This window comes from Chiloscyllium plagiosum, chromosome 7 (genome assembly GCF_004010195.1).
Source record: "Chiloscyllium plagiosum isolate BGI_BamShark_2017 chromosome 7, ASM401019v2, whole genome shotgun sequence".
NCBI classification, from domain to species: domain Eukaryota; kingdom Metazoa; phylum Chordata; class Chondrichthyes; order Orectolobiformes; family Hemiscylliidae; genus Chiloscyllium; species Chiloscyllium plagiosum.
The window spans coordinates 43,230,203-43,243,447 of record NC_057716.1 but is presented as its reverse complement, the minus strand read 5'-3'; the positions used below and the strand labels follow the sequence as shown (position 1 = coordinate 43,243,447).

Below are 13,245 nucleotides of genomic sequence, written 5' to 3'. Positions count from 1 at the left end.
GAACCCAAACATGTATGAGCCATCCTTTTAGTATTGGGTGTAGGGAAAGGTTAAGAGAGGATCCTGTCAGAATGTAAGATTCCACCAGAAATAGTTTATTTCTTTTAACGGTTGCTCATTGAATTGATTCATTTTCTGCCATATCATGCACTGTCGTCCCGTAGCAAAGGTTTCAAAAACTTACTTTCTGCCTTTGAGGCTTCTCTGGCTCCCAACACACTGGTTATAAAAGATTTAGTCTGCTTAAGAAAATTTTCAAGGGCTGCCTTTAAGAAAAGGTGGTCTATAGAATTGACCAAGAGATCTGACAATTGTCCTCCAGTCCTGCCCAAGTATAGGTGCACGCTTGGAAATCTGAACTTTTATAAACTGCAAATTAGGTTGTATCTGTGAAATGAGCTAAACAATTTGGCAGTATTCATGTTACCAATTACATTGGGTAGGATTTGTCTGTCTGACATCTGCACTACTGAATTTTGTACATAGTGTCATAACTGCAAATATAATGCCGATCTAATTGTGGTTACCTGGTCTGATAGCAGTGGTTATCTTCCATTCTGAAAGTAGTGTTGCTCATGAGGACTATTTGGTTAAATGAACTGGGTCAGTTGTTATCCTGCAGACTTCCCATATTCCATTTAGTGCAGATAAGGTCAAAAGTAAAACATGTTGGCAAAACATAGCGTGTGTGGTAGCATGTATGGTTAGTGAAATACATATGTGGAGACAGAGAAACTGAGTGTAAGATAAATAAAGATGTTCAAAATTCCACTATGAACAAAAAACATTGGAAGTGCCATGTAATCATAATTCTGTAAGACTCAAACACTTTTATTGTAAAGGGCTCACTTGCTAATTGTGATGAATTTGGCTCATGTTGTGAACGATTAAACCACTTCTGTTCTGGGCTATAAATCAACATCTATATACTTTTCTAAATCACCATGATTGTACATTATGAGATTGTGGATATGGTTTTCTGTTTATAATTGCTTTGACCTTCCAGGAAAAACGATGTTACGAAGGCATTACTAAGCTAATTTGTTCACACTTGCAGGTTCCTTCGAGCGCCCCTATGTCTCCACTTCGTTTGCACTCTTCAAATCCCAATCTCTCTGCTGACATCGGAGACTATCCAATTCAGCCAAGTCCACTTGTGGACTCCCCTGATTCTACTGCAGATTATACTAAACTTCAAGAAGAGTTTTGTCAAATTGCACAAAAAGGTACTTGTATTCTTAGAAATGGTTTATAAGTAAATTTGTAATTCTTCATGGAGTCGTTTAGCTATTAACACATATGACAGAGATCTGACAATTCATCATGTGTATGACAAATGAAATAAATTAAAAATGATCGAACCATGATGGATTATTCCATCACATTTGCATTGAATCATATGAAACATAAGTAATGAATCCTTCTTAAGTTACCCAAATGAACATTATTGATATATTGCCTTTACTAATGTTACTCAATCAGTTTATTACACATTGATAAAGCAATTGTATGATTTAAGTAGTAAAGACTGAATCCAGTTTAGTCAAGGAAAGAAAATTACTCTTAAATTTAATGCTTTTTAATTGCTTGCATAACCAATCATCTCAGCAGGTGCCTTGTAGATGAGTAGTTTCATTGAAAGCTTAGTGAGGCTATTGAGGAATTAACTCTCTTTAATATGGAGCTATGAGTAGAAACGTTTGGCTTCTCAATGAGTTAAGTACTTGAAGGAATATGAATGTGTTAAATTGGCTTTTGTTTGTGTTAATTTTATTAACATAGTTAAAATTCCAAGTATTTAGTACAGATTTATTTTATCTCATTTCACCATAATTCCTGATGAACACTCAGCAGGTACTAGATGAGTTGGCATGGAAAGTGTAAGGACAAAGTTTGGGGGTGGGGGGGGTGGGGTGGTCACTGGTTTGTATGAGTTGGCATCATGTTGGACAGGATAGAATGAGGGGCTTGAGATGGACGGATTGTCAATTATTAGCATGGAGGGTATAGTCAGCCATGAGGATTGGGAGCATAGGTTGGCATGGATGGTGTATGGAATGAGGGCGATGGATAGAGGGCAAAATAGGACGTTGGGCGGGGGTAGTGTATCAGTGCTATGGAATTGGTGAGGTGCATGAGGTAGCATGGGCGGGGCATGGGGAGTGTCCGAGGCTGAGGAAACGAGAGGCTTTTTTTTTAACGACTGGAATGAAATTTCCGAGCCCAAGGTGAATATTTTAACCAGGCTGCTTCAACACTTGGCAGCTCTTGTTGCTGTCTCAGTTCGGCAGGCCAAACCGTGGAGGTATCCACTCCTGTCCCAATCCACCCCACCCCAACTCTACACCCCACCCAAAAGAATGAAATTGTACAAATTCAGTGAAGTTTCTCCCGAGTTGAGTTTGTGAAATTATTTTCAACAGTGAGAATTCTGTCCTGCGTATCTCAGGACCCTGCGGATGTGTATATACATCATAATGTTATTTGCAATTCAAAGGGATGTAGTTCCCTATTTATAAAAGAAAATTAAAAATTCTTTGTTGCCACACATTCATAACAATCAAAATAAATTTATTAGATTAGATTCCCTACAGTGTGGAAACAGGCCCTTCAGCCCAAACCGACCCTCCGAAGAGCAACCCACCCAGACCCATTTCCCTCTGACTAATGCACCTAACACTATGGACAATCTTGCATGGCCAATTTTCCCCACCTGCACATCTTTGGACTGTGGGAGGAAACCCATGCAGACACTGGGAGAATATGCAAACTCCACATGGACAATCGCCCAGGGCTGGAATCGAACCTGGGACCTTGGTGCTGTGAGGCAACAGTGCTGACCACTTAGCCACTGTGCCACCCCAAATTTATTGACAATAATTGGTAACTTCCCCAGTGAATCAAAATCTTTAAATAATAGTGAGGTTAATTGCTAACATTCTGATTTTCCAGAAAAATGCAAACTTTTTCAATGGTATAAAATATATTCATTGACTGGAAATCTTTAAAACCTTGATCTTCCAATTTAATCATGTGGATTTGACAAATGTTTTCATCATATTTAACATCCCTTACACCTTAATTTCAGCTACTTCTTCCACTTATGTAGAAATTATTGCAAACCTTTTTTAAACCCATTCTGTGAGAATTGAAGCTGAAAAATTAAAAGCAGGTATGACTCAACAGTTGTGATTTAATAACATATTACAAACCAAGCTTAAATTTTTATCAGTGTTGCACAGGCTATTGGTTAAAAGGATTAATGCAAATGTGCCACTAATTGTGCCAACAGTGAAGAAGCCTGCAGTTTGTCATTAATGGTTTAAGCTTAAGACTTTCTAATTAAAGTTCTTTACCCTTCAGCAGGTATTAAAGGTGATAGAATACAATTTTTGGAATTTGTCTCATTTGCACTAATGATAATCCTTTGCTAAAGCAATTGCAGTCATTGCCATGAAATTATATGTTTCAATAATTCAGCTGTTGTTTTTTTTACTGATTCATTGTGAAGTACAGCAGATCCAGAAGAAAATGAATGGAGGAAGCTCTGACAATGATAGCAAGTGCACTTATGTCTTTTCAACAGCAAGTGGCTGCCTATCTTCTTCATTTATTAAGCACTGTCACTTCATTGGTAATGTCACCTTAACACACACCTGCATTTAGAAAAGTTAAAAAATCACACAACACCAGGTTATAGTCCAACAGGTTTCTTTGGAAGCACTAGTTTTCAGAGCGCTGCTCCTTCATCAGGTGGTTGTGGAGTATAAGATCATTTAAGACAGAATTTATAGCAAAAGTTTACAGTGTGATGCAACTGAAATTATATATTGAAAAAGACCTGGAATGTTTAAGTCTCTCATCTTTCAGAATGGCCATGTTGGTTTCAGTTCTGTCATATTTTAACTATTTTTAAAAGTTATGTTCTCGAGTGAACCTTAACAATAGGTGCCATGTCATCTCAGATAATACCTTGAAGGTGTGAGGTGCCCTGTGTGAGGCTGTCTGTGCCCCAATGTTCAGACTGATTCTAATCTAAAAAAGGGATTTACAGAATCTGACATGGATTCATGCAGTTTTTGAGCAAAATAAAATATAATCCTACAAGTACAAATTCACCCTACAAACGTGTGTGTGTGTGTTTGTATTTAGAAAAAGCATTTGTGTTTGGTTTATCTGTTCAGACTTGCAAATAAAATCAGTTGTTTGTGATGGTAAGATGTGGTATCTTGTTTATTTTTATAAAGTTATTAATGCTTTGAACTAACCATGGCATTTCTCTATGAACTAACTAAATATGATCTCTAAATCTCAATGATTGCTTAACAGATTATAGAAGATTGAGACCTGGAATATTCAAAAATTGAAAACTGGATGAATCTTAGGCTGACTCTTTTGGCAGTGCCCTGTCGAGTGAGATTCATGGCACTCGATCTGCTGTGTCCCATGATGACAATCTGTTATACTTCCGTAATATTAATAATGCAGGCAGGCTCTCCATCCTCTGTCTCATACAGCTGCATAGTAGGAAGGGTGACAGCGATTACCACTGCCCCTACCTCCCAGCTTTCTCACACCCCTACTGGCACCATGATTAAACTCCAGCTCCACAGCACGTCAGACCGTATAAGGCAGGTTCTCCATCTTTAGTCCAAAGACAATGTCTGAGAAAAGCAACTTAGCTGTTCAGTTAGTCAAAGAGAAACTAGAGATACTGGTGGAGGGACGGTGGAGAGGAGAGCAGTACTGTATCCTGCTAATCAGAAAATGAGGCCACACCAACAGGACCAGCAAACCTGGATCACCGACATGGGTCAGTGATATCCAGTGCCTTATTATGTTAAGTGCCACTGTCTTCTCCATGCTGCTTCTCACTCCCAGGGTCACCACTCCCACTAACTCTGTCATTGCACATTTATCTCTCAAAGGCTCATGGACTACAACTTGTTACTGCATGCATGCAATGGATCTCCCCTATTTTATCCTGCTTATTATTCAATCATTGGGGATACCTCAGCATCTCTTCTGCATCATCACTAACTGTTCTCCATTCATTTCTAACATACTCAATCCCTCATTTTGACACATTGCAGGAGAAAATAGCTTACAACTGTACTGAGGGGGACAAAACCAGTAGAGGGATGCTGGACTGAAGCATCCTCCTGCCATTTGAACAAACAATCTTGTGTTTGTCCAGAGAAGAGCATGCCTGTACATGTTGGGAAGGGTAAACCTCCTCAGTCAGTTTAATTGTGCTGTAGGAAGCTGCTCTCCCATTACCACCAGTGCAAGCTCATTCCTGACCTGCTCAAATTCTTATTCCTCTTAGACAACTAATTCCCTCTTCTGTAGACGCTCAAAGTAACCCTCTGCTAAGAAGAGGCCAGCATTTGAGATCCTGTGCTCCACCTCTATCTCTAAGGAGGAAGATATTCACCCCTCACAGGGGTAAGACTGTGTTAGCTTTTATTGGTAGAGGGATTGAGTTTCAGAACCATGAGATCATGCTGCAGCTGTACAAAACACTGGTAGGCCACATTTGGAGTATTGCCTATAGTTCTGGTCACCATATTATAGGAAGGATATGGAAGCTATGGAAAGGGTTCAGAGGAGATTTACTAGGATGTGCCTGGTGTGGAGGGAAGGTCTTACGAGGAAAGGCTGAGGGACTTGAAGCTTTTTCGTTAGAAGAAGGTGAGAGGCGACTTAATTGAGACATATAAGATAATCAGAGGGTTAGATAGGTTGGACAGTGAGAACCTTTTTTCGTGAATGGTAATGGCTAGCACAAGGGGACTTTGCTTTAAATTGAAGAGTGATAGATATAAGACAGATGTCAGAGGTAGTTTCTTTACTCAGTAGTAGGGGCGTGGAATGCACTGCCTGCAACAGTAGTAGACTCGCTAATTTAAGGGCATTTAAATGGTCATTGGCTGGGCATATGGACGAGAATGGAATAGTGTAGATTAGATGGGCTTCAGATTAGTTCCACAGGTCAGCACAACATCGAGGGCCAAAGGGTCTGTACTGCACTGTAATGTTCTATGTTCTAAGGCTTTCACCTGCACCTTCCATTAGCTCAGAGACTGTCACCTCAGTGGGTTCTCTTTCTAGATAAGACTCAGGAACGCAGTCTGTGTGCATCACTGACATATTTCTGCAGCAGGTCGCGCAAGAAGTGCTAAAGGTGTCTGACACTTCGAGAACTTTCTGAGACCAGGAACTTGCTCAGCCCCAGGCAGGAGAAGACCCTATGATCTCAAATATTAATGACTCTGTTACAATATGCAAGCACAGAGACAGCAGGCAGTTTTGTTAGAGGTGTTCCCTAAGTGGGATCCAAGAGGCTATCAACATCTGTCATGTGTATATCTGCCTCTGTGTGCTGAGAAGCAACACAAGTCAGAAGTCGGCAGTCTTAAAGTCAGTGTAAAGTGATTGAGCACTAAGAAATGAAGCAAAGAGCCAGGCGATGTGTCAAGCATGTGATTCATATGTCCCTGTGCGTCATGTGGCTTGCAGAAGCAAGCAGATCAGAGGTGTCCTGAGCTCCAAAGTGAAGACTTGATAGATTGAAGTGGTATGTAATTAGATCCAAGAGCAGACCTGGTGATGTGGCGAGGTTGGTGGTGGTTTCCCGATGCCAATGTGTGTGAAAGAAGGGCGGAGCTGAAGATTATCCATGGAGCATGTGGGGCATGATGGTGAGGACAGAGTTGGATGACAGCTTGGAGGAGCAAGCAGCGAGCTGCTGCCACCAAACCCGTACTGGGTTTCATGTCAGGAATTTTCACCATCTGGTCTCTCGGGGATGAGAAAGAGAATTGGACATTGCAAATAAATTAGTCAGGCCAATAATAAAATGTATACTAGGTAGTTGCTGTTTATTAACAAAATCTTAAAATTCCTATTTAAATCCTTAGGGGAAAGGTCATAAATGTTCTCATCATTGCTCATGTTGCTCCATGGAGCAGAACATTTCAGCCAATACTATAATATAGCAACAGGTTACAAGGTTAAACTATATATGTTTACTTGGAGTGCTTTGTGAAGCTGGAAATCTGTAGAAGGCCTTCTTGAAATAGAAATTTAACTTGAAATTGTTAAATCCTCAGGCCCTTAGTCTCACAAAATGATAAAAGCAAGAATGCTACTTAGTTTGAACTTTGTCTTAGAAAATTATTTGTGATGGGGTAAACCATTTAATTTTGGCCAGCTTTTACTCTGAAACCACACGACTATTTCACAATGGCGAAGGTGGGTACTGCAGATGCTGGAGGTTAGAGTCAAGATTAGAGTGGTGCTAGAAAAGCACAGCAGGTCAGGCAGAATCCGAGGAGCAGAACTATTTCACAATGTCTACTACCAAGATATTGGAGTGTATTTTACAGATGGCAGCTGCTGTTAACCATCATGTGTTTTTACCTCCAAAAGAGAATTACATCTGATGCAATGATGCTTAATTTACATTGTGGTATTATTTAGTTAATTGTTGCTCTTGAAAAGTAATGTGATAAAATAGACAAGATTCAGTGGCAATGTCACATTTTTCATCAAAAGTTTTTTGAAAAATGAAATTGTAGGGTAATATCAGATTGATAAGGAATCCGAATAATTAAACCATTTTACGATATTGTTTTACTGTTTTCCTTTGACAGTTCATTGTCTTTTAAAGTCTGCCTTCAACACAGTCGCAATAGAAAGGGAACAGCTGAAGCAAATGCTGTTGGAGCAAGAACATTCTGGCCACAATGCCCAAATCTTCAACCTTAGGAGAACACTCTCCCAGGTACTTTATATACAGGAGATTGTAGTTTGACAGCTGTTTGACTTTCCGGAAAGTCATGATGTGGAGGTGCCAGTGTTGGACTATGCCAGAAGCCTCCCAACAGCAGGTTATGGTCCAACAGATTGATTTGAAATGACAAGCTTCAGGAGCGTTGTTGTAAAAGCGACTTCAAAAGCTTGTCATTTCAAATGAACCTGTTGGACTATAACCTGCTGTTGTGTGACTTCTGACATTTTCCAGAAAGTGACCAGCAGTCTTTGATAGGGCCATAGGTTAAGATTATTTGCAAACAGCTTTACTAACTCTTATTCTATTTGTAATGCAATTCTTTTTATCAAACTTGCTGCTGTATTTGAGTCTCTGTAATCCTATCCCAGCATGTCAGTGTACAGTCGGCCTGACTATTCCTTTGCTGAAGTCACAAAGGATACACCATGTCAGGGTGATAAGAAATGTAAGTTGAAGTTACGATGTTTCATCTGTAGTGATTGTAATGAGGTCAGCCAGATGCATATCATAGAATGAATTCCCTAATTGCGAGTGTTGATCTGGTCCAGTCAGGGAGCCCTGGCTGACACAAATGGGAGTGTCAGATTTCCGGTTCACTCAGAGCTGGCTCTGAGGGAGCTGGAATCAGTGTCAAGTACTATCTATATGTAAATAAAGGGTTACTTGGTGACGAGATATCGGCCTCTGGGGAGTTATTTCAGTGGTGACTAGAGAAAAGCATGCTCCAGAAGAAATTCTGAAGAGTGTCATTTTTGAGTTGGGAGAAGCCTTTCTGGCATTGTGCCATTATTTGGAAAGCTTGATCTGTTCAATCCTGCCATCGAAGACTGGGCCCAGCATGTGCGAAGACTGCATTTTTTTTTCCTAGATAAATGACATTGAGGCAGATGATAGCCCGTGACAGCTTCTGGACCCGCAGCTTTTTAAGTTATTAGGAGCGTAACTTTCCCTGAGGCACCAGATATTAAAACTTCAGTTAAGGAATATTACAACCATAAGCTGCCTCTAATTCTGAGACCCTATCAGTTTTACTCAGCAATTCGAGAACCAGGGAAATTGTATCAGAATCTTTGACTAGGTTAAGGTGACTGGCAGAAGCATGTGACTTTGGTTTAACCCTTAATGAGGTGGTGAGAGACTCGGTGTTATGTTAGATTAATGATGTAACCATGCCTAATAACTGAAGCCCAACTGGTCTTTAAACAGACACTACAACTGGCTTTATCATTGAAAAATGCAGTACCTGGAGCATATGAGCTGCAGGGTATTCCAATGGAAGTGGACACCTTCGCCAGTCTGACAGAGCTTGGGGAATAGCACTTGAGTGAAGGCAATTGCCATAGCCTCACTCAGGACATATTCTGAACAGAGGGACTCCACCTCAGCCCACAGCAAAACCCCAAAACAAAACCAAGCTTCAGCCAAACGGTTAACATTTTCTCAAGGATATGAGCCAGCAAGCCAGTGTAGCTGCTGCTGGTATATGGTCTTGAGATAGCAAAAGAGTCCCACTTGACCTAAATTTAGTGTTATGGACCAGACTAGATCCCATCAAAATATTTTAAGAAGGTTACCTAGATCTTAACATTTTCATGATTTAAAAGCAAATGTTTCAGTTCCTGATGCAAAGCGATTAGCCAGATAACAGTTAGGCTAAGCACAATTTCATTAATCACTGTAGTTAAAATACAACCAAAGAAAGAGGAAGTTAGAATAACAACTCTATTGGAAATGTAACAGATTAATAGATAAAGTAACTATTACTAATTAACTAGTACAATATAGTAACATCCCATAAACACACTCATTGGCAAAAAAAAGGAAAATTTAGACACCAATTCTCCTAGTTCTCCAATCCAGCAGGAAAAAAAAACAAGGAAAAATTCTGAGTGTAGCAGCCAGGAGACAATCACTGAAGCTTCCAACTCTTCTGAGGTTACTCAGAAATCCTGATCTATGAGAGTTGGCCACACCCATTCAGGCTGTTCTGTTTTTTTTAAAAAGAACCAACCTTCCCCAAGCTGTTTAATCAAGTGGTTTTCAGTGGCCAGGTGGTCACCTCTCGTTCAATCTCTCTCTTAAAAGAAACCAGGACAAAATAACCTCTTGAAAGCCACAGCATCATCACATGAGTGAGCAAACTCATAGGCTGGTATCCAGGAGAGTGCATACCCTGGAAAACCCAACTCCATCTGGATTGAAACAATTAAATTACCTAGCAACAACCAAATCGGAACCAATTAAAATAAACCGCTGGTTAAATAGTTACCTGGTCCTAATGGAGGTCATTACCAGTGTGTCCGTTTCAGTGATCACAAAACCGATTAGATTAGATTACTTACAGTGTAGAAACAGGCCCTTCGGCCCAACAAGTCCACACCGACCTGCCGAAGCGCAACCCACCCATACCCCAAATGTACCCCTTTTTACCTAACACTACGGGCAATTTAGCATGGCCAATTCACCTGACCCGCACATCTTTGGACTGTGGGAGGAAACCGGAGCACCCGGAGGAAACCCACGCAGACATGGAGAGAATGTGCAAACTCCACACAGACAGTCGCCTGAGTCGGGAATTGAACCCGGGTCTCTGGCGCTGTGAGGCAGCAGTGCTAACCACTGTGCCACCGTGCCGCCCACAATCTTTAACAAAACTTGCTCTGGACTCCAACTCATAAGTTTGCACAAGTCCTCGGCTAGACAGAGAATCTATAGTGGGGAACCTTGCAGATTAAGGGTACAACTTTAATTCCCGTCTCTTAGGAGTAGCAGTTGGTTCATTTACCACTGACTGTAGTAAAGGGCTCAGGCCCAAGCTTAATGGGCCAAAATTTGTTTGAGAAAGATTCACCTAGATTGGCTCAACATTTTTCAATCAGAAAATGGCTGCCGGATGAAGTCCTAATTAAATACCTCGAAGTTTTACAAAAAAGTCCAGGGACTATCGAAGGAGTCAAGGCCATCTCGGATGTTGACCATGAAGTAATTCCATGATTCTGCAAAGCCTGTCCAGTGCCATTGGCCGTACAGGGAAAAGTAGAAGCAGAAATCAGGAGGCTAAAAAGTGAAGGAATCCTCAAACCAGCACTGTTTGCGGAGTGGCAGCACTGGTCGTACTGATGTGAAGACTGACGGGTGAGTTTGCCTTTGTAGGATTTGTAAACAAACAGTAAACTGCTTTTCACACCTGGATAAATACCCAATCCCTTGCATAGAGGATTTATGCACAAAGCTGACAGGGGGACCATTCTTCGCAAAACTGGACATGAGCCATGTGTACTTTTCATTGCAATTAGATGATGATTTGCAAAGTATGCTACAATTAATACCAAAGGGTTTGTACCAATCTGAGACTGCCCAGGCTGACATTACTTCAAATGGCAATTTTTCAGCATACCTTGAGAACATCTTGCAAGGTATACCCCAAGCTGCCATTTATCTAAATGACATGCTAATAACAAGGCAGAGTAATAAGGAACACTAGAGAACTTGGATGATTCTTCCAGGCAGGCCTTAGAAGGGAAAAATTCAAGGGAATGGCCAGGTAAACCCTGAACTCTATTACACATCCTTTCATGGGCTCAATGTTCTTAGTCATTGTGGGCACCTACTCAAAGTGGCTGGATGTGCATAGAGTTTATTCATCAGACACTGGGATGTCGATACAAAAACTGTATGTGTCTTTTGCAACACGCAGACATTGCAACACGTTGGTCACAGATAACAGGCCATTATTTACCAGCAGGGAGTTTGAGTATTTATGAAAGTCAAATAATATTCAGCATATATGGAGAGCTCCATAATATACATATCCAGTCTGTCAGAAACAGCAAGCCAAACTTTGAATGCAGGCTTAAAGAAACAGCCTACAGCTGCACGCGATACCAGACTGTCCTGGTTTCTATTTGATTGATTATAGGATCACACCCCTTGTGCAACTAAAGGGATAACTCCAGCAGAGTTTCTAATGGGGAGAAGGCACCAAATTAAATCTGAACTTCCTGGATCTGGAGGAAGAGGGTGAAACGGCAACAAGAGCACCAAGGCTGGACACAAGACTCCGCTAAGAGGGAGAGAGAGTTGACTTCAGGGAATGAAGTTTGATGTAGGAATCATGGGAAGTGTCCTGCATGGGTAAGAGGTATGGTCAACGTGAGGTCAGTGACGTATGAAGTTTGGATACGTGCGACAATCCTGAACAAACACGTGGATCACGTGAAAGCTACAAACTCTCAAACAGTGTGGGAACATAATGTGCCCAGTTCCACGACAGCCTTTCTGACTGTTCCAGAATGTGTGGGTTCTCGCTCTCCATCAAGCGATGAAGGTGCCTTGGAATCTGAGGTAGACACGGTGGATGTCACCACCTCGATACGTGAAGAAGAGAATGAATTTCTTCCGAGATGCTCCAGGTGCAAGAGGCAAGCTACTGTGCGTTACATGCCACCCGCATCCGAGGCAGAGTCGCAGGGACCTGACCCGGGGCCAAAATACTCCAGGAAGAGCTACATAAAAAAAGAATCAGCCTATATCCTTGGACTTGGAGAGAGGGTTGTAGTGACTGTAACGAGGTCAGCCAGGTGGTCCTCCTTAGAACATGAGTTCCATGATTGAGGTTGTTAATCTTGTCCAGTCAGGGAACCCTGGCTGACAGATCTATACAGGAGTGTCCCCTGCAACCGCAGATTGCAGTGGTTCACGGACTCCCAGCCCAACTGCTTGTTCTGTGGCGCTGTGGAGTCTGTGGACCATGTTCCAATTGGGTGTGGGCGTTTGCACTCCCTTTTTGATTTTCGTAAAAACCTCCTCCTCTGCTTTTGGTTGCACTTCGGTCCCACACTCCTGATCTTCGGGCACTCGGTACAGAGGAGGGAGGGTAGGTCTGAAGACCTCCTCATGCATCTGCTCCTGGGCCTGGCCAAACTGGCCATAAACCGGTCCAGGCAGCGGGCTGTAGAGGGGGTCGTTAGAGCCGACTGCCTGCCCCTCTTCTGCGGTTACGTTAGGGCCCAGGTGTCCTTGGAGAAGGAGCACGCGGTCTCCACTGACACCCTGGAGTTGTTCAGGGAGAGGTGGGTGCCGCAGGGAGTGGAGCGCATTATTTCCCCCTCCCACTCTATTCTGATTTAGTCCCTACCCTCCCCTTCACTGTTTGATCACACAGCATTGCCTTTTGTGAAGGACACTGCTTGTCACTGGCCACTCAGGTGTTTCCTTTCTTCCTGGTGGTGGAAATTGACTAAAGATTCGTACACCTTGTGTCTCTCACTGTGTCTCACACCTGCACACACACACCATGGGTGCTGGGGAATAAATAAGTACTACCACAGTTAGGCGGTAGTTTGGGGGTTTTTAAAAAAAATAATAAACAGGAGTGTCAGTCATCCTGTGCACTCTGAGGGAGCTGGATCAGTGTCAAAGACTCTGTGTAAATAAAGGGTGACTTG

The 13,245-nt window shown here is 41.9% G+C and overlaps 1 protein-coding gene across 6 annotated transcripts in view; it reads left to right on the top strand.

Moving 5' to 3' along the window:
* The window catches only part of osbpl6 (oxysterol binding protein-like 6), a 170,778-nt gene that overhangs the window by 120,061 nt on the left and 37,472 nt on the right, over positions 1 to 13,245 (top strand). For all 6 annotated transcript variants that reach the window (XM_043693527.1, XM_043693522.1, XM_043693523.1 and 3 more), the window contains 2 exons: positions 1,058 to 1,226; positions 7,659 to 7,789. In XM_043693527.1, coding sequence (XP_043549462.1) covers positions 1,058 to 1,226; positions 7,659 to 7,789 — 300 coding nt within the window. The remainder of the gene's footprint in view (positions 1 to 1,057; positions 1,227 to 7,658; positions 7,790 to 13,245) is intronic.